The following is a 25,316-nucleotide window of genomic DNA, read 5'->3' as shown; positions in this document are numbered from 1 at the left end:
AATGCATGGAATGGAATGAGAAATGGTATCAAACACACGTGAGCACGTCCACCGATTTCTACCTCCACCAGCCTCTTCTGATGTACAGTATATGTCAGCCTCGGGGGGTCAGGGCGACATGAGGATGTCATCTGAATATGAACTAAAAATGTTACTAGTAGAAAGGATATCAGGTGTATGTGTGTGTGTGTTGTGTGTGTGTGGATTTGTGTGTGTGTGCGTGTGTGTGTGTGTGTGTGTGTATGTGACAGGAAAGACATACATACATCTCTGTCCATCAAAACCCTGATGATATCGATGATGATATCCGTAAATCCGTTTGGACAATGGAGAGATCTCATCTCTGTCAAGTCATTGGGCCGATTGAGGTAAGCTAACCTAGGCTAGGCCTCCTTTGTCATTTCCCTGTGACATTTTGCAGCCAACTGTCGACAAGCATGCTCCTGTCCTAATCCCTTCTTTGCATGGGACTAGGCCTAACTAGGTTTCGACCGATGTGGGGCTGTGGAGGTGAGTTTTCCTCAGGCCCCGGTCTATAGAGGTTGTGGAAATGAGATGGTGATGATGTTTTCATGGATGGTGGAAAAGCTCTCATGGTTCAGTAAGCCCTGGTCACACACAGCTGCTCTCTCTATCGCTGCTTTACCACCACTCTGATAGCATACACTCTCGGTCGGGTTACTGTCAGGCAGGGATGGCGTGTGTGTGTGTGTGTGTGTGTGTGTGTGTGTGTGTGTGTGTGTGTGTGTGGTGAGAGTGTGATGAGCTGGAAAACTGGCCTACTGTACCTTGCTGTACCTTGTCATTAAAATATTTTGGACTTTGCAGCATCGTTTTCATATTCGTTTTCATGCAAGAGTGACTTGATATGACTTTTGGGAGAACAGTGAGTTTGATTTGTGAATCTGACTGTTTATACAAGCCAAAGTTTATTTTTGGAGCGAGAGTAAGAAACCAACCATCCTCTACCCTCAAAATCCCATCCCCTGGCCCACACCCAGCTGTATCTCTTATCCCAGGATTAAACCGGGCCCGCACACGCACGCACGCACGCACGCACGCACGCACGCACGCACGCACGCACGCACGCACGCACGCACACACCATTTGACTTATCGCCCTCTCTTGTTTTCCATTTGTTTGACCAGGAAGGAGACCAACATCAGGTTCATGGCTTAATCTTTGCAATGCAAAGTTTCAAGCTCAGATCATGCGGGGAGAAAGATTTGCTTCACCAAGCTGACATTGTCCTTGTTTGTTTTAATCTTTAGCCTACATTATTGTGGTTAAAGCGTGTTCCTGCCTCCTCCCAGACACTATCAGATAACAAGTTTATCTTCTCACCATAAAACATACCTCCATACATAAATATACCACATTATTTTGGCAATGCTATGTGTGACTAAATGGTCTTCGGTTGTTCAATACGGGGACGGAGAATCACAACTGTTAGTGGCGACGGGGTAACCGACCACAGGCTGTGGGCATCTGTCAATTAAAATCCACGACAGGTCATGATGTAAGTAGCCTATGTCACATGTTCGCCATGTCTCATTGGGTTGCATTGTAGAGAGGCTGTATGTGTACAAGTGACTGGAATTCTGCATGGGGGACATGGGCCCACTCTGGTTTTTGTGAAAACACAACAACGTCCACTTTGGAGATTGGTGGTCCTATTAGTGTGCATGCATGCGTGTGTGTGTGTGTGTGTGTGTGCTTGTATGTTTGTGATGGCCAGGTTTTGGATGCAGGAAGAGCAGCCCTTTTATTAATTAAAGCCCTTAGTTTGAGCCCCGGCATGGTGTGGGACTTACTTGAATGGGGGTATCAGGATGTGTGTGTGTCTGATGGCCAGGCTTTGGGTATACGTTTGGAGGCCTTTCACAGGGGAGGCCTTTATGAGCCCTGGTATGGTGTGGGAGGGTTGGGGGAGGACGGGTATCAAGATGTGTGTGTTCCTGTATATTTGTGTGTGTGTGTGTGTGTGTGTGTGTGTGTGTGTGTGTGTGTGTGATGGCCAAACTATGGGTGTATGCGGGGGAGCCCTTTCTCTAGTTAAAGCCTACAGTATGAGCCCTAGTACGGTGTGGGAGGCTTTGGGGGGGGGGGGGGGGGGGGGTAACATGATGTGTGTATGTGTGTGTGTGTGAGTGAGATGTCCTGGCTTTCCGTTACGTGTGGAAGAGTTCTCGCTTTGCTGATTTCATTAGCACATCCCTCTCTCTCCCCCGTCTCTGCTGCTGAACGCGGGTGACATTTGCTTAATGAACACCAGGTCAGGAGCGATGGAAAGAGCGCAGAGGGGGCAGGGTGGAGGTGGGGGGAGGGGGGGTGGAGGAGGATGAAAGAGGGGAGAGGGGGATTCAAGGCAAATCCACACATCCAGCAGAGAGAATGTCAAAGGGAACCAGAGCCAAGGATGTACTGGGTTATTCTCAGTGTGTATGTGTGTGTGTGTGTGTGTGTGTGTGTGTGTGTGTGTGTCCTTCAATGCAAAAACATTGCCTCTGCATTTCATTTAATCTTCCATTTTCTCAACTCTATAGTTGCTGTGAAAATGATTCGATGATAATGATGTATACAGTTTCAAATCAGACTTTAGCTATGTCTTCGTCATGTTTTGGGAAGTGTGTATGTCACTATTGCCTAACCACACAAATTTCTCAGAGACAAAAGATAATTTCCACATAACAAAGCAATGGAGATAAAATCATACAGCTATAATGGAACAGGAAATGAGTAATCATGTCTTCCTCCCTGAACGCAGTGACCTCTTCTGCACAGCTCCCACAATCCTTGGGCAAACAAGTCTATCAAGATACAATATCATCACAACTAGCCAATGTCTTCAACTTCCAAATGACACTATTGAGTGAAAATGTGCATTAACTACATTAAACTGTCGCTGGTAGATAAGCCTTTCATATGTATCTGAGGCAAAGCCAGAAGCTACATAAGAGGAAGCAAATTGATAATATCTTCACACACAGCGATTTGTCATTTTCTTATCAAGAGAGGCTACAATTACCAGGCAGCCCAAAGAGCTGACCTTTTGTGCTACATGTTTAGTGCTAATCTCTCTCTCTCTCTCTCCCTCTCTAGCCTTCCCTTTCCATCTATTATCCCATTTAAAGTATACATTCATCATCTCACCTAAGTTACTTATCCATCCATCCGTCTACCCACCCATTCATCCATCCATCCATCCATCCATTCATCCATCCATCCATCCACCCTCCCTCCCTCCCTCCCTCCCTCCCTCCCATCATCCATCCACCACCCTCCCTCCCTCCCTCCCATCCATCCATCCATCCATCCATCCATCCATCCATCCATCCATCCATCCATCCATCCAACCACCCTCCCTCCCACCAATCCATCCATCCATCCATCCACCCTTCCATGTCATCCACCCACCCTACCCATCAAGGTCAGATCCTGCTCTCTCTGTGTGGAGCGGGTCAGGATTAGGCAAAACTGGGGTCACTGTGGGCACAAGGTATATAGGATGAGGTGTGTCGTCACTTCTGGGTTCACATAAACATTCCACATTCATTATCATGTCCAACGAATGCTTACAGGAATAAAACAAATATAGAACCCATTTCGTACATAATCTCTGAATTTTACCATTTTAAAATCACAATGGTTGCTCTTTAACATCTCAGATTAATTTGTGATTAATCTGAGATGTTGTTGAATGGGTGGGTTCATGGTTTCAAATTCTATGAATTGCCACTCATACAATGGGCTTGTTTGACTTTAAAATTTAATCCGACTAGAATTCAGGCTAGGCTAGGCGAGAGCAGACAGGGGCAGTGTGTCTGTGCAGTCTCAAATTGAACAATGAAGTGCAATCCTGATTGCAGGGCTTGAAAACATGGCGGTGACAACATGACGGCTATTGAAATCTTTAATAAAATGTTTTATGATTTCTCTTTGAATAATGACCACGTAACACAACCATGAACTGAACATACACAGTATGTGCAATCAATAGATCTCTCAAATACCATCATGATTTATATTCTGCCACAGGCCATGAAAAGTGCCTCCCACAATAAAGGCACTTGCTGCTTCATGTGTCTGTAAGAAGTCACAGTGGGATCCATTGCGCCTCACTGTGAAAACTGTCTGAGCCTCGATCTTGCGACCCTCTCAGGCAGCCGAACATTTTTAGCAAGTCAGACCGATTTTATCCCCATCATGCAACAGGTATTGAAAGGCGCTGATCGGCACTGGTCGGAAATACTTTCATACTTTTCACAGTGTTACTTCAACCTCATAGTGTGCAAAATACCATATAAAACCACAGAAAATCGGGGCTTTAATTACTTAATTGGATAAATTATTTTGGGATTGATTACAGTGAGTCTGCATTCTGTCTTGGTATTCTGGGAGAGTGATCTAAGAGGCCTGTGTATCAAACACCGCTAGGTTTGCTAGCTAGTACATGGCACCTCGCCCAAGCCTTGATGGTACTGTTGCATAACATTATGCAACAATGATTCCATTATGGAGCTTGCTGTTGGAAGTGGGATGATGTTTCCGCTAGACTCTGATCGAAGGCCTGTTTAGTGTTACTAAAATTTGAAGTTAGGATCTGAGGAGGGTGAACTGATCCTAGATCCTCTACCCTGATGCTGAGTCCCATGTCTCCACCCTTCTCCTAAAGTATGCACTTGTGCACTCTCCCACATGATTTAGATGGGAATTAATTGTTGGAAGAACCCATGCTTAGACCAATCCTATGGGGATATTGCACAAGTACTATAGGGATATTGCACAAGTGCATACTTCAGGAGAAGGGTGAAGAAAGGGGACACACCATGAGTGTGTTTTTGACTGCTTCAGGGTAAGGTACACCTAAGGCAAGATAGCCTCCTCACAACCCTCTCCTGGGAGCAGTTTTGAACTGCACTGCAATTGCAACTAAACCCCAAAGTACAAAAACGTCCCTCCCCAAAGATAGACAAATGTCTGACATATTTGTAAGGAAAATCTTATCTGGTGGGAATAAAAACATAAGTATGTTTTTTTTTATGTATATATATTTTTTTTAAGTTAATCTTTTCGGGTTAAACATTATCTACACTGTACACAATATTTTACCTTGTTGCTGAAAACTGGCTCATGGCCCTTATTTCACAGCCTACAAATATTGATAAGAATCTTTGGGAAAAGTGTGTGGACAAACTGCAGGTGCTTTTCTGTATGCATTTCACAAGACAAAGAATTTCTAGGTTGTCCTTCAAATAAAAAAGAACAGAATTGCCACCAAATAAGAAGCAAAACAAAAGAGCAGGAGTCAGTTGCCAGAATGCTTTGAAGCTAAAGTAGTACATTATCTCTTTTAGGGTTATGGTCATTCCTTCACACACAGAAGATTGTAAAATCATGTTTGCATGTCTTTGTCTTTAGGCTTTTGCGGCTGGGGTGTCGGGAAAAATGAAGTACTACTTAAGCTATGAAGCTTTTGGGAAACTGACCCCTGGTTTGTAAGACTTGGACAAGACAAGATTTCATAGTCAAGGTAATAGTGCACATTTCCAGATCTTTAATGATATCTGATACATAGACAATATAATACAACCCATCAAATGGATATTTTTTCCTTTAGCTTAAAGTAATAAGCATAAACATGTACATGTCCCATGTCAAAGGCTGTGGTCAGAAATGGGACTGTTCTACACAATGTACACAATGTTAAACACTCCAGTTTAAAGTTTTTGAATGGGAATTGAATTATATAACTGTAAGATGTGAGTTTCAGTTTCACTGGATGTCAGTAGCACTCCAGCATAGAGTATACAGTATGTCCTTAATCATGATAGAAACACTTATTTGACTCGGCTGATTGTTTGACTATTTGTACAGATGAGTTTAGTCCATGGTTCTATCCTCCTGATAATGAAGTCTGCTCCTTTTCCTCCACATCTCTCGCCCCCTCGTTTGCATATCCATGGTAACGGATGGGGGGAAATCTCACCCTCTGCTCCATCCACCGGGCTACCATCAGCAGCTTTCTGTCTTGGAGGGCATGGCCAATCAGCTGCAGACCAATGGGAAGGCCTCGGCTGGATAAGGCTGTTGGCACGGAAATGGCAGGGAGTCCTAGGGCGGGCGGGCGGGCGGGCGAGCGAGAGAGAGAGAGAGAGAGAGAGAGAGAGAGAGAGAGAGAGAGAGAGAGAGATATTAGGCAGGCAAGTTCGTTTGAATTTAACTGCCCTCAAAGTTATCTTTATCTGATTCAATGGGTTGACTGAGCAAGGAATTATGCACCCATATGTTTTTGAAAAGGGAAAATTGATTAATGGGATAGTTCAGGTTTTTCGATGTTGGACCTCATTTTCTTCTTCACTTACTTGGCGTGTTGTAGGCTCATCCAGACAAAGAAAGCTCAAAAATAGAAATAAGTGTCTGGATAGGCCTATAATAGGCCTTACATAGTAAGGGGAAAATGAGGTCTAATATTGAAAAACCTGAACTATCCCTTTAACAAAGATACTGATATCATTTTACCTTGAAGTTTGAGAAGAGAAAGCTAATGCTACTAAAGGCTGAGATAATGGATAGACCAAAAGTTCAGTAGTTCAGATCTGTTGTATCAGGTGTTGGAAAGACTGTTAGTGTGTGTGTGTGTGTGTGTGTGTGTGTGTGTGTGTGTGTGTGTGTGTGTTTGTTCAAGCTACTGCCTGCAACTGGCAGCTAATGGTAGCAGTGTGGATGTGTATATGTGTGTGTGTGCGTGTGTGTGTGTGTGTGTGTGTGTGTGTGTGTGTGTGTGTGTGTGCGTGCGCACTCCCATGCACACATGCCTGCTTGTACTGTATGTACTGCACGTGAGCCTGACAGTGTTTTCACTACCTGCCATGTTGACGGGTTGTGTGAAGATGTCTTCCTGGGCACTGCGTGTGCGGTTGTCTTCCTGCATAAAGTCTGTGTAGCGCGCCGCGTCGTTCAGCGTGGTTGGAGTGAGCAGCACATCAAAACCTGAGCTGAACACGCGTTTGAAGTCCTCCGCAATCAGACGCCGCACCTGCTGGGCCTTCATAAAGTATCGCTCGTAGTTCCTGCAAAATGGAGCCAACGGTTGCAAGATTTTTGCTTTGTACAAATAATCTAATCTAATGCAGACTTTACATTACATTACATTGCAGACCTGGGTCGAGATGTATCTGAAATACTGTCAAATACTTTTAGCGTTTGCTTGAGCCTGCCTGGAATGCCAGATGGGAGGTGGTTTGCACTTTTGGGACTATTCCATTGGGTTCCATTGTAACAGGCAAACTCAATCAAGTATAGTGAAGTCTTTTACTATTTGAACCCAGGTCTGTTACATTCAATTAAATTAGATTAAAGACAACGTTAGTCACCGCTTAGGGACAATTACAAAGACATTGTCAGAGCACAAGCACAAAATAAAAGTTTACAGGCCCCCCTCCCTCACTAACACAATCACTGATCTGACAGTAATGGAAAGGTCATGGCTGTAAAATGGCAACCAACCTTTCACCAATCTACTCTTATTAAATCAGCCGTAAACAACCGGAATTGTATGAGAGCGTTATGTCTGCCGTCTTACTGTCTGAGCAGGAAGTAGTTGCCTGAGAGGATCCTTCCTCGCACCACGTCGTTGAAACCCTCGTGACGAGTGGTAGCGTACATAGCCTCCGTCGAGCTGTCCACCCCGCTACGGTGGCCTGTGGAGAACAGTTTGCAAAAAAACAACAACACGTCACTCGCTACAATGATACAGCCCTTTATGAATTGAAGCGAATATTTGATCCTTTAACCTAAGTTCCCATGAGTCTCCCAACTGCAAGCAAAACCAATTAAATCCTTGAAATTCAACCCTTTACTGAATAGATGGCAAACATCATTTTGCTTTGCTATCGCAGGCAGCTTTTTACCGTATTCCAGGCCGTCAAAACGCGCCATGTTGGATGCCACCTCGGCGTGGCACAGGACGTGGTAGCAGACGATGGAGTGCTGGGTGTGGGGGAGGGACACCTGTTCCACCCGCGCCCCCGCCCGCTCAAACATGTCCGCCACACGGCTCCACTGAGCTAGTGTCTCCTGGGACAACCCCGGGGCATGGTACTCCTAGCCACAAGGGAACAGACATACAACATAGTCAGAACAAAGTTTGCGCCGATATTAGATATTATCACATACATTGGAGCATATCATGATATTGTTATACAGAAAATAGTCTCTTAAAAGTGCTTAAAACTCCAGATATGTGCATAACTACAAGTGCAGTATCCCATGTTTTGCAAGGCAGAGCACATCTAGCAGTGAAAACATGTCTCTTTGTTTCACCACTATTTACAACACCAGCCATACACTATGCACTGCAGTTCAGTCATTTTTACTGTATATTGTGATATTTTCTTGATAATACGAATACGAACATTTGGATATCGCCCAACCCTAGACTCCTAGACCTAGGACAAGTATGCCGATATTGTTTCCTAAAACATATGTTAATGTTGCTATGTGTGTTGTTTATGTTGCCACGTTAATATTGTCACAGATTAAAATTCCAACCAAGATAATAACAAACTGAACTGGGCCAAGTTTTCCAAAAGCTTTGCACAGTAGCTAACATGGTACTTTTTTTCTCTTGACGACAAAGTCAGACACCACTTGTACAGTATAACAGCAGTTATTAATTAAAAAAGTGCCATGTAAGTACCAACACTCTACATGATCAAATCATATAATCACGGTATGAATGAGGAAGGAGGGGCAATCTCACCTTGGGAATGCCGACAGATATATTCCGGACATCAAAGTCATCAGGCAAGTCTGTTAACGAGGAGGGGTTATGGACTGTTGTAGAGTCTCTGACATCATGGCCTTGGAGTATACCTGTGTGACCCCATGACCAAAACACCAGGTTAGCCCTTTAGCAAGTCACAGAGTATCACGTTGAGTTAGAATTGGAATGTGAAGGACTGATTGCAATTAATTTATTTTTCAGAATATTGCATACTAAAAAATATTGAATGAGAGTACTATTTTTCAAATGCAAATTCTTAAATGATACGTTATATGTGGAGCAGGGTGTGTGGGTGGGTGGGTGGTGGCTTACCCAGGATAGTGGCTGTGTCTTGGACACTCCTTGTCATGATCCCGGGGACGTCCATGGAGTTGACCAGGGGGATGAGACCGTGTCTGGACACCAGGCCGTAGGTGGGCTTCAGGGCCACCACCCCACACAGAGCCCCCGGGTTACGAGTGGAACCACCTGTATCCGACCCCAAAGAACTACAAGGGCCAGGATCAGGAAGTAATTCAGAGCTTTAGGATACAGTACACACAGTAATCATTTACTCTTCAGGATATCAGTACAACAGCAATGGTTAGGTATGTTCCAGACCTGGATTAAAATTGCATTTGGAATCATTTCAAATACTTAACTGCGTTTGACTGTGTTTACCTGGGGCAACTGAATCAGTGCAATAGTCTCAAAGCTCGCAACTGGCATTCCAGGATTTCAATTTATTTTTAAAACATTTTTCTTGTGTGTTGCGGTTATGCAACATTTCAGAACAGCACGGCAAACTCACTCTGCATCTACTCCATCTCAGTTGAATCCTATTTGATACAGTAGACATCTGAATAAATGAGTCGACGTGAGAAAACAGTTCGCAAGAGTTCGGGTAACTCTGGGTTGTGTTCGTTGACTCACAAGAAGCTGGTGAGAGAAGCCACAGCTGCAGCACTTCCTCCAGAACTCCCTCCAGCGATGACCCAATCAGAGTCTGGATCCACCCCTGACTGCTCCCTATATGGGGCCGCGTAGCTCCAAGGGTTACGGACGGGCCCAAAAGTGCCGTCGGTGCTGCCTGCACTGGAGAAGGTTTACAATAAAGGACCTGAAAATATTATTACTCCATTTAATTGACATTCAATCCAACCCACTAATATGACAGTACTGATGTCTTCTGCAGTCACAGTTCAAATGAGTATTTGAGAGCCTTACCCCATAGCAAACTCGTCCATGTTAGTTTTCCCCATGAGAACAGCTCCCTGGTCGAGGAGCTTCTGAACCACTGTGGCATTATATGGAGGAGTATAGTCTAGAAGAACAAAAACAAAAGGGGATTCTGATCATCTGTTCAATGACGTCAATGTGGCTAGCGGAAAATATGAGCTAAGAAACCTAAGCTATGTTTTGATGTGTTATGAATAGGGAATAAACCTTTGAGCATTTTAGAGGCACAGGTGGTCTTAATGCCCTCTGTGCAGAAGTTGTCCTTGACAGCGAAGGGAATTCCGTCGAGTGGACCTTTGGGTGCACCTGGATGCAAGACAAAGAGGGAATACCTGGATAAGGGGATTATAGTTGCAGTGTAAAATGTAGGACTACTATTACTAGTATCCACTATAACTGAAACACACACACACACACACACACACACACACACACACACACACACACCTTTTAGAAGCCTACTCTCCGCCTTCTGTGCTTGTTTCAATGCCTGCTCCTCTGTTGTGACAGTGATGTAGGCATTGAGATGGTGTGTTTTCTTGATACGGTTGAGGCATTTTCGACACAGCTCCGTTGGGGAGATCCTACCCTCCCTCAGAGCCAAGGACACCTAGGAAATGTACAATATTATAATAACCACAATCATTTACACCATAAATTACCTACTTAGGACTGTCTCTGCTAACACTATATAGACATGACAGTGCACTGCATAATACTTGCCTATGGCTGGAAATTATTTCATGCAACTTTGACTTTGTGTACGAGACATTATTCTGACATGACATATTATAGGGCAACGCAGCTGATAGCAAAACTGTCAACAAAAAGTTAGTTACAAGCTATAATTCTACATCGTTGCAGTGAAGGGATGACATAAATAAATAATCTTGATTATCGTAATGGCAATATTTGTTGAGCTTACATTTGGCGTACTAAAACAGATTGCAAACCTCCTCATATCACCGCTAAGTTTGCTATAAACAACAGTCCCATTGTAGAAGATTCAGTTTTGCAGACGAATCACTGTTGAATGAATTACATGAGGGCTATTGCAGGACAAGAATACACGTGACTGTGCAATACGCGACATTTTATCTAGTAAATATTTTGATAAAGAGTCATACTCACTTCTCTTATTGACAAGCTGAGCATACTTTAATAGTTTCTCTGTGCCAATTCCAGCTGTCAAATATACAGCAACCTTCAATGTATTCGGCGACAGGAGGCTGACATTTTTGTTTCGTTTCATGAATTCTAATGTCATGCTCTATGATTGGATGACTGTTTAGTAAAGCCCTCTCCAATTGGTTGAACAGCAGCTGTCAGACAGTGTTGTAGTGACAAGGACGCGTTATGAGTGCACGAGCTAAGTGAAAACTATCCTTCTAAATGTGCCTAGTTTATTGTCTCATAATTAGAAATATTAGTGCACGTTCGAGAGTATTGTATAGAGTAGTATTAGAGTAGTAGAGTATTTCTCGCAAAGATGCCATTCATCGAACTTGTCGCATGCTAGTAGTTTTCGGCTTTATGAAATGTATAATGCATAGATAGGAGCTAACAATCTGATTGCACGGCTCCAAGTGCAAATCAAATTCATTCACGTGTTCAAGTGTTTTCGATAGCTGCACAAAATGCAACCTTTCAGACAGTTGGCGTGCAGTCGGTGGTCGTCTCTCCTAAATAGTAGAACACCAAATGTAAAAACAATGCTCTGTGCAAACCATGGATGCAGTAGAATGTTCAGCACCTCCAACAGTCGTATGACAATCATGCCTGCTTGGGTTATAGATAAATACGGCAACAATGATGTCTTGCGGTTCACTAGAAATGCCAGCTTCCCCATCATCAACTACCCGAATGAGGTCATTGTCAAAGTCCATGCCGCAGGTCTCAACCCAATTGACATCAGCATGAGAGGTTAGTAGCAACTTCAGTTCAACTATTTGATCTTACTCTCTTTAATTGCTTCTTCTCCTTCTCTGTCAGTGTGCATCTTAACCATAAAACTACCAACAAATCTGGCCAGACCCCAAAATTGTAAAACATTTTTGGCAAAACAAATAATTTTCTGTTGTTATAAATGATAATGAAAGAAAACATATTTTTTAATGATTTAGTATTGGGGTCTGGCCAGACCCCTGTCGGTAAACAACATATGCAAAATATGTTGGTAGCTTTAAGTTGATGTCTTGATTGTAGGATGCAAGTAGACCTGTGCATGATGGAAAAAAACATCATATGTGTTTTTCTTAATCATTTAAAGGGCTAGGATGCAGGCACCTTCTCCTGCCCCTGAAAGCAGCATGGTTGTCTGTGATGCCCATATTTCGTGATCTTTTGATCTATAACCCTAAACTGCTCTCTGTCAGGAGCAAGGCAGTGCATCTTAACATTTTGCTGTTCTAATTATGCTTCCATAGAGATGTTCGTGGGCAGAATGAATCACACAAATTAAACTCCTTTGACACGATAAGAGACACTGTGACGCAGGATGTGGTTTTGGTGGTAAACTGTGAATCATAGAGCTACTCAATCCTCATTTTACCACCCAGAGACGGTTACTATACCACACTTGGAGGGGGTGACGGGTATGCAGAATGTCTTCATTTCCATAGTCACCTGCATAGCCATACATGCAGTGCCTATAGAACCCTCATCATCAAAGTGATTGTCTGTGCATGTGACAACAATCTCACAAGCTTTACACAAAGCTGGCCTGTATGGCAGGGTAGCAAGAAAGAAGCCTTTTCTGAAAAAGTGCCACAGTCAGTCTCGTTTGTGCTATGCAAAAACACACCTGGAAGATTCTGTTGCCATGTGGAAAAAGGTTTTATGGTCAGACGAGACTAAGATTGAACTTTTTTGACCGAACTCCAAGCGCTATGTTTGGCGAAAACCAAACACAGCACACCGCCCAAAACACACCATACCTACTGTGAAGTATGGTGGTGGCAACATTATGTTGTGGGGATGTTTCTTTTCAGCGGGGACTGGACAATTGGTCAGGATTGAAGGGAAAATGGATGCTGCCAAGTACACCCAAATTCTTGAGGACAACCTGCATCCCTCTACTAGACAGCTGAAGATGGGCAGGTCATTCACCTTCCAACACGACAACGATCCTAAACATACCGCCAAAAGAACAACGCAGAGGCTTAAGGATAGAAAGGTGAATGTCCTTGAGTGGCCAAGTCAGAGCCCTGACTTAAATCCGACAGAAAACCTGTGGATGGACTTGAAGAGAGCAGTCCATCGCCGCTCACCACGGAATTTGCCTGAACTCGAACAATTCTGCAAGGAAGAATGGGCAAATATTCTCCAATCTAGGTGTGCAAAGCTAGTAGAGACATATCCAAACAGATTGATGGCTGTAATTGGAGCAAAAGGTGGCTCTACAAAGTATTAAATCAGGGGACTGATGACTTTTCCAACCCTGTTATTCTTGTTTTTCATTTTTTATAAAAAAAAATTCATTAGTTTGATGTTGTATGGCTACATTTGTACATAAAGCTGGAAAAGTTTTTTTTTTTAATGGGTTTTGATTTCAGGCTGTACGACAAATATAGTAACTATTTCAAAGGGGGTATGATGACTTTCTATAGGCACTGTATACAACTGTATGTTTGTATATTTCAAATGTACTGTATGGATATTGGGTAGTAATAATAACTGCAGACAGATATAATGGCTTTTTGAATTCTTGCTGTATACAGACTATTGATATTCAGTAGATGAAGATCCATGACTGTATTATGAAAGCAAAGCGAGGGTATTTTTGTTGTTGTTTCTAACTAGTTGTGTGTTTTCTGCTCACTCAGGTGGGTACGGGGCGGCCACCCTCTCTATGAAGCGGGACCCCCTGAACTTAAAACAGACTGATAGTGAGTTCCCTCTCATCCTGGGGCGAGATGTCTCTGGTGTCATCATGGAGTGTGGGCTGGACGTGGGCTCCTACTTTAAGGAGGGTGATGAGGTAACATAAAATCAAGAAGTGTGTGTGTGTAGATATAGTTGGTTAGTGTGTGTATGTGTGTGTGAAGTCATGTCATGCTCTGTTTAGATGGGACGTGACAATGGGATGCTGTCTGTTTTCTTTCTCTTGTGTTAGCATACTTTGTGTACTTACTCCAAGCATTGCTGAAATATGGAGCAACCTATTGTATAACATTACATAATCGCACCACCTTGGGGCCAATTGAGCTGTGCTTCATCAGTGTGCTCGTGAAATGCAATCTCACCGTAAATGTAAACATACTGTATATCAAATTATAGGATAGAAATGTCACTAGTCTGGAATCTGTACCATCCACACACTTAAATGAGCAATCTGGGATTGGTACATACATATATTTTTTTAACTTTTAATTGAATGATACATAGCCATTGATTCATGAAAGATATAACTTATTAATGCCTCATGAGCTTAGTTCAACTGTCTACCCCAGAATATCATAACCCAAAATATAATCTTGTTTTACTCTGTTGTTTGTAAACAATGTAATTGTTTAGAATTTGTACTAGATCTTATGGATGGTCAGTTCTTCCATCCATAAATCTGTCTATGAATTTAAGAGTGGTTACATTTCTCCAACCCCATCCCTGAGCTGTTTACCATAACGTGGTACCGCTTTGTTGTTTGAGTCCCAGATTGCCCCTGCTATTGGATCATTAAGCTATTGCTGTTATGCTTTTCTCTCAGGTGTGGGCAGCCATTCCTCCATGGAAACAAGGAAGCCTGGCCGAGTTTGTGGTGTTGAGTGCAAATGAGGTATTGTTTTGTTCCTAGCTCCAGAACTACTGTCATATTTGATGTTGTTTTTAAATAACTCAAGCTTTTGCATACTTGAGGTATTTCTAAGGCTACGGACATTTAAGAAAATGAAAGTTGAAAATTGCATCGATTATCTTTTTGTATCTTCACCACGACAAGAGATACTTTCTTTGACTTGTCCAAGAGAGTGTAGTGGTTTGGATGCATCCATTCAAATAGGTGCTAGTTTTTGTGCACTACAGGCTATCGCTAGACTAGACTTTTAGGTTTCCAAATCTGAGAATAAAAGATGCAGGCCTAGTTTGGTTACATGCTGTTGCTCAGTGAACCATGGTTATTAATAACCAACTCATTAAATGCCCTTTCTATGTGATGAGGTGCCAAGATAGAAGCAATTAGTCTTGCAGACAAAGTGCCCTGTTTGGTATTGGCATCTTGGCACCATTACATGCAGTTTTTTGTCTTGCATGATGACTCGACAGTTTCAGATAGTGACAGGTTTTGGTGTGGAGGGGGGTGGGGGGCTTTGCTAGTGTGACGGTGTCCATTTTGTGTCGGAGACAGGTGGGGCGCAAGCCAAAGTCGCTGAGTCACACGGAGGCGGCATCCATCCCCTACGTGGCAGCTACAGCTTGGTCTGCCCTCGTCAACACAGCCGACCTCAACAAGGACAACTGTGCCAAGAAACGGCAAGTTGTCTCACTAACTGTATACACACACACACACACACACACACACACACACACACACACATTGAATACTTTATTTGGGTTCACCTTAAGGTATTACATCAAAGAACCCGAAATATAAAAGGTATCGTAAGATATCATAGTGTGATTAAAGTTGATATGAGTGTGGTTTCAGATGTGGATAGATTTGTGTATGCCTTAAATTCGTGTTTCCTGTAACACACATACACGCCTACACATTTGAATACTTTATTTGGGCTCACAGTAAAGCGTTACATCAAAGAACCCAAAATATAACAATGGTCATACAACATAGCCTAGGTACAGGTAACATTGTCTTTGCCACACAGCTGACGATATATTGCAACTGCTTGGCTTTTTTCTTCTGGAGGCCTACAATTTACAGGCCACGTACTGTCAGGTAGTGCACATGTCCAAGGCTGCCAAATATCAGTATTACTACACCTGAAGCCAAGGCCACTAATAACTATGACTAGGAGCGGATATTTTAACAGTTATCACCTCTCCTTGGCTTTCATCAACAACAACAATGTCAGGTGTATTTGGCACATTAGCAAATATCTCGTTCACACTGAACCAACTTGCCACAACACAACTTGCCACAACACAGAATACGTCTAACTTCACAAGCAATTAGGTTGACGACGCGGTCATGCCTTTGTATGCATGGCAGCCATTAGTGATATGTGCCACTGACTCCATTTGATGTACATTGCGGTGCATAATACAAAAAGGCTTGTGACACGCAGGATACCAGAGTGTGAGGTTACACACACACACACACACACACACACACACTTACACACACACATACACACACACACACTAATCTCCTTTCACTTTGAAGTCATCTTGTCTCTAAATGGCATATATATATATATATATATATTGTCTCTCTCCCCCAGTAAACCCATGCTGCTCTCCCCATTCATCCCAATGAAAGGCCCTGTCTTTGATCTAGTTGATTATTCCACTTGGTTATCCCATAGAGCTGTGCCTGTGTTAGCCTAGCGGCTAATGAGCACTTGGAGGGACCTCAAGTCATTGAGGACTCTTTGGAAAAGGGACAATCTAGTGGCTCTCATGACAAGAGACTGGCACCCCAAGACCCACTTCACAGAAAATTGGTTAACCCTTTATTTTACAGCCCTGTATTAAGCAAGTATGTACTTAGTAAGTACTGGGTAATACTGTTATTACCTGGTAATTGCATATTAATTACACTCACTGTTTCTTTTCGATTCACTGATTCAAACGCCACTATGTACCATATAGTGCTATTTAGTACCATGTACTGTAGTTTACCAATGGTGCTGAATTTATTGAGGTAAGTACCAGAAAGTACCCCATGTTACCACATAGTAACCAAATAGTTTCTTAGTAAATACTGGGTGAATACCAGATGAAACTAGGCTGTGAAATAAAGGGTGACCAAACAGGTTGCTGGGTTTTGATCAATCAGGAATTTGCAGTTCTCCATGTTCTTTATCCAGCCCTTCTCCTTCCTCCAACAGCATTCTGATCCTTGGAGGTTCGGGGGGAGTCGGAACGTTTGCCATACAGGTGATCACATGATGATGATAATGACGACGACAAGGGCAGTTAATCACACACATTTTTTGATAGTGCATTGTAATGGTACAGGTTGTCATGGTTTCAGCACTAGCCATACGTTTTAACACATCATTTTAAGTTTCAACACATGAAACTACTACATTTCAATGATTATAGCGACATGCTTACATGCATTATGTAACACAAACAATAGCCATTTTCACACCAGGTGATACAACAAAGAGCCCAAACAACAAATAAACAATGATATTATATAAGTTCTGTAAAGAGCTGGTTAAGTGATATCATACCTACACCTGGTTTCAGGTGTCATTGTGGGCCACCCCGCCCTAGTGGTGACCTGAATCGGATCATGAAGCCACTGTATATGGCATTGAATCACTCCTAGGACATTTGATAGCTCAAGAGGATTCATGCCCTCCTTCTAATACAGCAGGGCTATTCAACTATATTCTTAAGGGAGACAGATTTTCACATTGGACATTTTCCACATTATTTTTCCCCAAGAACTGTATACTGTACACTTGTAAACTAATGCACAAACACCACTATACTCTTATATACAATGAATTATTTTAAATGAAATGACCCATTAGTAGGCCTATACATTTCTCGTAACACTTTTCTCACTTACTGGATATGAACCCAGCACACTGATATTTTCCCCTTTTAATGAGAGAAATGAGAGAGCAGAAAAGTTTGGTTCATATGAAGCCAGGGCAATGCTCAGGACAATGCTCAGACAATGATGAAGGTGTTCATTTGTCAGGAGGGAACAGGTGTTTGTTTTCATAGCCATTATTTTTCTGACAGGTTTTTAAGTCTTATTCAAAGCACTAAAGAGAGACAGTTGTGTATGTGTGTGTTTTGTATTTGCTTATAAAGATGTTATACTTTTATAAATTATAGCAATAGAAATACTAATTTCTCCTCAGATGGTGAAAGCCTGGGGAGCCCATGTGACAGTCACCTGTTCCCAGAATGCTGAGCGGCTGGTGAGGGGACTGGGCGCTGATCACATTGTGGACTACACAGCGGGGCCCGTCGACGTGCCCCTGAGAGCACTGGAAAAGTGAGCACACACACACACACACACACAAACACACACACTGACTCAGAAAATGGTGGCATTTTGTCTGAATAGGATGTTGATAGGATGGGATTCTCCATGGGTCAGTGATAGCCACAGCAAACTCTCATTAGTGTGTGGGAAAATAGGGCCTTCCAAGTTATAAATGAACTCCCCCACACTCAGTCTCTCTCTCTCTATTCTCTCCCTCTTCCTCCCTCTTGTCTCTCTTGTTTCTCTCTTTCTTATCTTCTCCCTTTCTGTCTCTCTATTGTTCCCACCTCCCCCCTCCCCCCTCCTTTCTGTCTCTCTATTGTCGGCGTCGGCGTCGCCCCCCCCCATTTCTGTCTCGCCCTCCTTCCTTCCAGGTTTGATGTGGTCCTAGACAACGTGGGCGGGGACACCGAGAGCTGGGCCCTGAGCCTACTCAAGCCGTGGTCCGGTGCCAAGTACGTCACCCTGGTCACCCCCTTCATGCGCAACAACGACTTGCTGGGCATCGCCGACGGCATGCTCCAGAACGGGGTCACTGTGGCCTCCAAGGCCCTCAAGGTACAGTAACCATGGCAACTACATCCTCTCGGTGTCTGCAGTCCGCAAACCTGCTGGTTTTCTTTTCTCTCCTAGGGAGCCATGTAATTGGTTGATAAGTCTTCATTTGGCCAGAGAGTCCAAAACATCATAGGCCTGCACTTCCAAAAATTTTCCATCTATTTGTTCAAGGAGAGTAAGGCTAACGTTAACACTGTCAGCCCATTGTCTGTGTCATGAGGAGTACATTGTTACTAGTGGATGTGGCTCATTATTTTCCAGAGGGCCCACTCATCTGACCCTAATTCACACTACAGAACCAAATCGAGCTGAGCCAAGCTGAGCTGCACTGTGCTGACCTGGATACGCATCCACCGTAGTTGCTGAAACAGTGCTGGAAAGGACATGTGAAGGAAATGATCCGAGCCAGCACAGTATGGTTCGGGTCGGCACTGTAGTCTGTAAAGCCCCCTAGTGTCCTAGCCAGGTCTGAATCAGTCCTCACATTTGAACAGTCATAAGCCACTGTGTCTCCTTATTTACAATACAGCCTTTATAAGAAAATCCACAAACAGTACCGTAGAAGGGAAGCCCCCCATCTTGTACCCTTGGTTAACTCTGTTTGGCTGCAAACATTATGCTAGCTGCAGAACATTTGAGGTTTTGTGCGTGCAGGCATGTCTTTTCTTTCTCTCGCTTTCACTCTCACCCACCTCCTCACCACACAATCCACAGAATGATGACACTTTTCTCAAAAACATGTCGTTTTCACAGAACTCCACCATGACACTTTCGCAGCTTGTCTTTCAACACTATTCCTGAGAATGGTTATGAATTGAATAGTGTGATGAAGTAGGCCTAGTACTACAGAAAATGAACATATTTTTGGTAGATCTTTACTCAGAGCATACAGGTGTAATACACAGTATAATACTTGTAATAAGCATATGACTGCCTTATATTGGGGTAAAAAGAAAAATCATTCAGTTATTTTCAGAAACTACAATGAGTTTCCAGCCACGGGGAGTGTGTTCGTTGCTGTAGTTTTGGAAAATCAGTTAATTCCCAAAAATGTTTTACCCCCAATGACATCATAGGGGGTAAATTCTTGTTACCATTTTCAAATTCATAGACAAACCTCTAGATACAAAAGCTGACAGTCTGCGACATCAACATCAGAATTTTAAAAGTATTTTGATACACTGGAGTAAATCTTATATTTTGGGTTATGATGATGTAAGACAGTAGTATTAGTCTTGTGAGACACCTATAAGTAATATTCTTCAAGAATCAAGAATCATTTATTCAAACGGCTTCACGAATGACAGATTTTGGCTTTAAATGTCTCTATTTAAGTCTGCACAAGTGTACACGGCACCGACGTTAATGTCTTTGTTTAATATAAGGCCTCTCTATTAAACATAAGTGTCAGGAAGATGTTGTATGTGTTTTCCTGTTGAACCTCATTCCTCTCTCTTTTTCTTCTTCTGTGGCTTGCAGCATTTAACCAAGGGAGTGCACTATCGCTGGGGGTTCTTTGCACCCAACGGACCAATCCTGGATGACATCAGTGAGATGGTGGACGAAGGAAAGGTGCTGTACACTCTTGATGTGTTTTTGCTCCATTTATCAACAGGCTGGTTGGTATTCTAGGGGACAGCTTTCCTAGACACAGATTAAGACAAATCCCAAATTAGATCACACATTCAATAGAGACTCTCCATTGGAGATGCTTTTAAATCTAGGACTAGGCTGAATCTGTGTCTGGGAAACCAGCCCAAGGAACAGTATCCAATCTTCCCAACATACTGTGATCTGTCTATGAATTTGAGAGTGGTCACAGTTACCCAGCCCCATCTCAACTTTTGTTTAGCATACAAGTGGCAAACTTAAGTATTGCACCTACCTAACAGTCCATTTTATTTTCAAAGTTCTATGCTTTTAAATGAATCGTGCGAGACACATGTACAGAAAAACACTATTACAAAGAATTCTCTGAAAATGGTCGTTGGCCAACATTGGGAAGGTGTTATAGGAGAGGACATTTTAATTATTTAGATGGGCCTCCCAGTTTCAGATCTAACAACCTGCTCAGCAAGGGTCTGAACATGAATAACCTTTTCACATATCTTTAGTACTAACCCGAGTGGCTTATGGAGATGCATATGTCAGGCAACTCTTAATAGGGCCGCCCGGCTGCTTATGTTTGCAGTGTGCAGGCAGCACTGTTTCTTCCGTCATTTCTATGCAGTACATTTTTTGCCAGTTATAGTTTTTGGGATTAGACTAGTTCCTTGCCATTTCCTGTACTCATTTCCCTTGTCTATTTAAGTGGTATAATATGACTAAACAGCACATTTATACATATCCTTACGATTGGTAAATTATTTGCAAGACATACTTTTATCCTCCTTTTTATAAATACAATTTGTAAACACAACTCTATTTTCAAACATGGTTGTATCTATCAATGTGTTGTACAGTATGAATGATAAATGGAAAATGCAGGTTTTTACTCCTATTTCAATTCAAAACTCAAGTTCAGATGAATCACAAATTATTGCATATTACCAGAGGGCAAGGAGAGAAAGTGTTTATTTTTTTTTACATTTTATATTAATTTATTATTTTTTATGATCATGCTGTCAATTCAGGCCAAATTCACATACACATATTGCAAAATATGCCATGGAGTCTTCAGGCATCAGACATCCACCGATAATCGATCGCAGCATCTGAAAAGAAAACAATTCGATTGGATGTCATAAACATTCTACTGTTCGTTTGCATTTCGAACTCAACACAGCCTAACACTATACCTATTGGGTCCAAAGCCATAACCAGCACTACAAACAATAACTGAATTATGTGATGCTACAATTTAATGTTATATCATGGCAATCTGTGTTACTGGATGATGCACCTACATTTGTCTGTGTTTACACCTTCCTTCTTGTCTGGCACTCCGTGTGCAACTAACTTTGGACACACAGGATCCCCCCATAGGGCAGCCAATTATAGCAGAAACAGCTTCTTGTATTTCACCTGGAATTATGAGAATAGAATATATCATGAGGTCCTGACTGACTGACTGAATGAATGAGTCAGTGGTTGGTTATGTCGTCTTAAGCTTTACAACCATCAGAGACAGAGTTAGAAGAATAAACATAATCGTGCCATTATTTCCTCAGAGCTGGTTATTGATTAATGTGGAAAAAGACGGTAGTTAGACTGATCTCAAGACTTACAAACGATGATCAAAGAGGCTACAAGCATGAAGATCATCAGGCGTTGATTGTTCATGGTCATGTGATGAAATCCCCTCTTCTGCCTCAATCAAAATGAAGTCAAGTGAATTTATCCACATTCTTAAGTAATATTGGAGTTTTCTGAAAGGGGGAAGGAAATAAATCTGTAAGGTTTGGCCCCTATTTCACAATACCTTTTCTGGGTCATCACACAGCCTCTTAGTCCATTTTGGCCAATTTTCTCACACCCAACTATAATATAATTTTCACTAGTGTCCAATTTTGTCCAATTGCTCAGTAGCACTTGCCTTGCCTTTCTGAATTGCTAGTTAGGCTTTGTGTGGGTCAGACCCGAGTTGTCTTACAGAGCCGAGCACTTGTCTGACCTGATAGCTAATTATATGCAAGGGAGTGAAGCGGTGGTAGTTACCTGTTTCCCGAAAAAGGCTGCCTGAGAATGTCGTCAGTCCAGCCCAAGTCAAGCACAAGGGTAGAAGTGCCTTGAAGACATCATTAATGCTACTTTTACATTTTTAAGACTTTCGTCTTTGGGTCTAAATATGTATTTTTTCTTTTGCTGTGCTAAATACTCAAAATTGGTTGTACATAATGTACAACCACAATCTGGGACTAGTTTTTCAGCAAAATGGCAGCCCCCTCCACTTGTCTTGGTACAGCTGAGGGATGAGGGAAATGTAACCCTTCTCCATGCATTATACAATTAAGCAATCCTGTACCCAAGCAAGTCTTTATTTGTAATTGCAGGGCCTTGTATGTAAGGAAATGGGTCAAAATGGTTCTTCAAATTCAGTATGTTGACATGTTCAGTATTATTATTGAAAACTGAAAACTGGGTGTTGAGAAACACACATGCACACACACCTGTGCAAACTAGGTTAGAGACTTATCCAACACCTCTGAATGTGGAGGAGTGGGGTGACACATGATCACCTCATGGAGTGTTGGGACAAACAGGAGACTGAGGAACACAAAAACTCTGGATGGGTCTCCACCTAGGGGGGATGTGACACACCTTTGTGTGTGTGTGTGTGTGTGTGTGTGTGTGTGTGTGTGTGTGTGTGCACGTTTGCGTTTGTGTGTGTGTGCACGTTTGCGTTTGCGTTTGCGCGCATATGTCTAATGTTAGTAGGTCACTAGAGCACCCACTACTCACAAGGAATTGTTTACTATTTTACACAGTGTACAGTATTTTGTAATGCTTATGATCGCTGTGATATTATTGGGGGAGAATACGGTTCTGAAAAGGGCATATTGCAGGTATAGCTCTTGCCAGGCACAACGTTATTCTTGTTTAATGATGCCCAGTGATGTTGCAGCTTGATTTTACTGGCCCTTTGCATTTGATGGATTAGGTTGAGTAGTTCAAAATCATACTTTTAATCAATCAATCTTTATTTGTATAGCACATTGTGTACATTAATACAATACAATGTGCTTCACCCCAAAAATACAGTTAGGCATATATACTGTATGGCAAAATATAAAAGTCTCATAGACATAAAAATACAGTTTTTTTTTTTTTAATAATAGTGGACAGAAGAGTCTAATGCAATAAAATGTATAGACCAAGAAAAAATAAATAAAAAGGAATAGCCCATACGATACCTCAGCTGCATACATGATGATGTTTGGACTCTGTCTGACCCCATGACCAACTATCAGGAAGTTAATATGTATGTTTTGACCAATATACCTGCTTTAGAGGCAGTGAGACATTCTTGAGTGTAGATCCTAAAGTACATTAGAGTGAATATGCTGTCGGACAGTAACTTTCAGATCATGCATGCATGCATACCTATTCCCCCTCCTGTGCGCGCACACACACACACACACACACACCCACCCCCACCCCCACCCCCACCCCCCCAGACCCAGTCAGACAGGGGTTATGGTACCAGTAAACGGTCATCAGATGATGATGACCGGCTGTCTCGGAACCGTGCTGAATAGCCGGGACTGGAATGCCAGTATAATCCCGGGGCTAAGGCTCCTAATCCCGGGCCTTTATTCTGACCCTTTGTCTCGGGCCCCGTTGGACCCACTCCCCCAGCCTAGAACCAGGGCAGATTCCTGTCTCTGCCGGGGCTACTATGGAAGCGTTCCATCATGACATCATGGCTCACACTCCGTTCTGTTGAAACAGCGATGGGCGATGAGACAGCAGGGTTAGGTGTAGAGGGATGGGTGTTGGACAACCTCCTTGGTGTTATTGTAGAAGTGTGGGTTAATATCTCTCTCTCTCTCTCTCTATATATATATATATATATATATATATATATATATATATATATATTGTGGTCTGCACACACGGCCATGGTGTGTGTGTGTGTGTGTGTGTGTGTGTGTGTGTGTGTGTGTGTGTGTGTGTGTGTGTGTGTGTGTGTGTGTGATGAGCTGGAAAACTGGCCTACTGCACCTTGTCATTACAATGTTTTGGACTTTGCAACATCGTTTTCATATTCTATATACAGTATTCATATCCACTGTTCTCTTTTTAATGATCAGGCCACACACACACACACACACTCTCACAAAGGTCAACCTTTACGGAACTAGAAAACAGGGTGTGGTGATCTAACCCTGACCACATTCGTCCTCGCTACATTACTCAATGAATGTCCTGTACAGTATGTTGACAGACCGATTCTCTCCCCCTCAGCCACAATTGTTCACTTCCTCTCGTGCATTTCAAACGCCACTTTATTCCTTTTTAAGTCCGACAGTCATGAGATACGAGTGCACAACTGAGCAGGTATGAGTGCGCACACTCCAGGAGGAGGTCCCTGACCTTTCACCTCTGACCTCCCTTCCTCTTCCTGTACCTTCAGATCCACGCGGCGGTGGACGAGCAGTTCACCTTCTCCCAGGTGCCTCAGGCCTTCCAGAAGATGGAGAAGGGTCACGCCCGGGGCAAGACCGTGGTCCACATTAGCGACGGAGACTCCGCCCAGTAACCATGGCAACCGGTGACCTGTCCACCAGCTAACTGCGCTGCGCAATATAGGCTGCGTCCCAATTGTCTCAAGAGGTTTCCTTTCCTGGTCTCCTTTTCGTCATTAACCACTGATCACCAGCAGAAACGTGGTTATTTTTGGAGTTTAGAGAGACTACCATGGAGGCCTCTATTGTGAGATCAACAACAAGGGAAAGAGGGTATGATTCCCCAAGGGATAGACAATGGAGCATTTGATTGAATGTGGGGGGGCTCAAAGCACAGTCTGATAGCCTAAAGAATATCTTAGTGTGTTTTAGCCACAATGATAACATGTATGACTGTCTGTGTTACGTCTATGACTGTGTGACTGAGAGAGAGGACCTATTACATGTAAATGTGAAGCAAGTCAAAGATGAGTAAAAGTAATGTCAACACTTTGCCTCG

General features: G+C 42.8%; 2 protein-coding genes and 1 long non-coding RNA gene across 3 annotated transcripts; 1 reads left to right on the top strand and 2 right to left on the bottom strand.

Annotated features, from left to right (window-relative positions):
- Nucleotides 1-5,540: 5,540 nt before the first annotated feature.
- qrsl1 (glutaminyl-tRNA amidotransferase subunit QRSL1) lies at nucleotides 5,541-11,256 on the bottom strand. Its single transcript, XM_083682894.1, has 11 exons — nucleotides 11,138-11,256; nucleotides 10,454-10,616; nucleotides 10,214-10,312; nucleotides 9,995-10,091; nucleotides 9,701-9,862; nucleotides 9,101-9,276; nucleotides 8,765-8,877; nucleotides 7,914-8,106; nucleotides 7,586-7,703; nucleotides 6,868-7,073; nucleotides 5,541-6,114 (listed from the first exon to the last, which is right to left on the bottom strand). Exons 1-11 carry the CDS (start codon nucleotides 11,159-11,161, stop codon nucleotides 5,897-5,899), a joined length of 1,569 nt encoding a protein of 522 aa, XP_083539020.1. The 5' UTR covers nucleotides 11,162-11,256; the 3' UTR covers nucleotides 5,541-5,896.
- A 100-nt stretch (nucleotides 11,257-11,356) lies between these two features.
- rtn4ip1 (reticulon 4 interacting protein 1) lies at nucleotides 11,357-25,309 on the top strand. Its single transcript, XM_083682773.1, has 9 exons — nucleotides 11,357-11,929; nucleotides 13,831-13,985; nucleotides 14,712-14,780; nucleotides 15,348-15,472; nucleotides 17,008-17,056; nucleotides 18,004-18,140; nucleotides 18,506-18,689; nucleotides 20,169-20,261; nucleotides 24,766-25,309. The coding sequence occupies exons 1-9, from the start codon at nucleotides 11,644-11,646 to the stop codon at nucleotides 24,889-24,891; spliced, it is 1,224 nt and encodes a 407-aa protein (XP_083538899.1). The 5' UTR covers nucleotides 11,357-11,643; the 3' UTR covers nucleotides 24,892-25,309.
- LOC310813696 lies at nucleotides 21,266-21,983 on the bottom strand. Its single transcript, XR_014554557.1, has 3 exons — nucleotides 21,917-21,983; nucleotides 21,596-21,713; nucleotides 21,266-21,403 (listed from the first exon to the last, which is right to left on the bottom strand). It is a non-coding gene; the product is annotated as an uncharacterized lncRNA (long non-coding RNA).
- Nucleotides 25,310-25,316: the final 7 nt, after the last annotated feature.

This window comes from Argentina silus (genome assembly GCF_951799395.1).
Source record: "Argentina silus genome assembly, chromosome: 13".
In the NCBI taxonomy this organism is placed as follows: Eukaryota; Metazoa; Chordata; class Actinopteri; order Argentiniformes; family Argentinidae; genus Argentina; species Argentina silus.
Note: the sequence above shows the minus strand (reverse complement) of the source record. Positions and strands in the feature narration are given on the sequence as shown.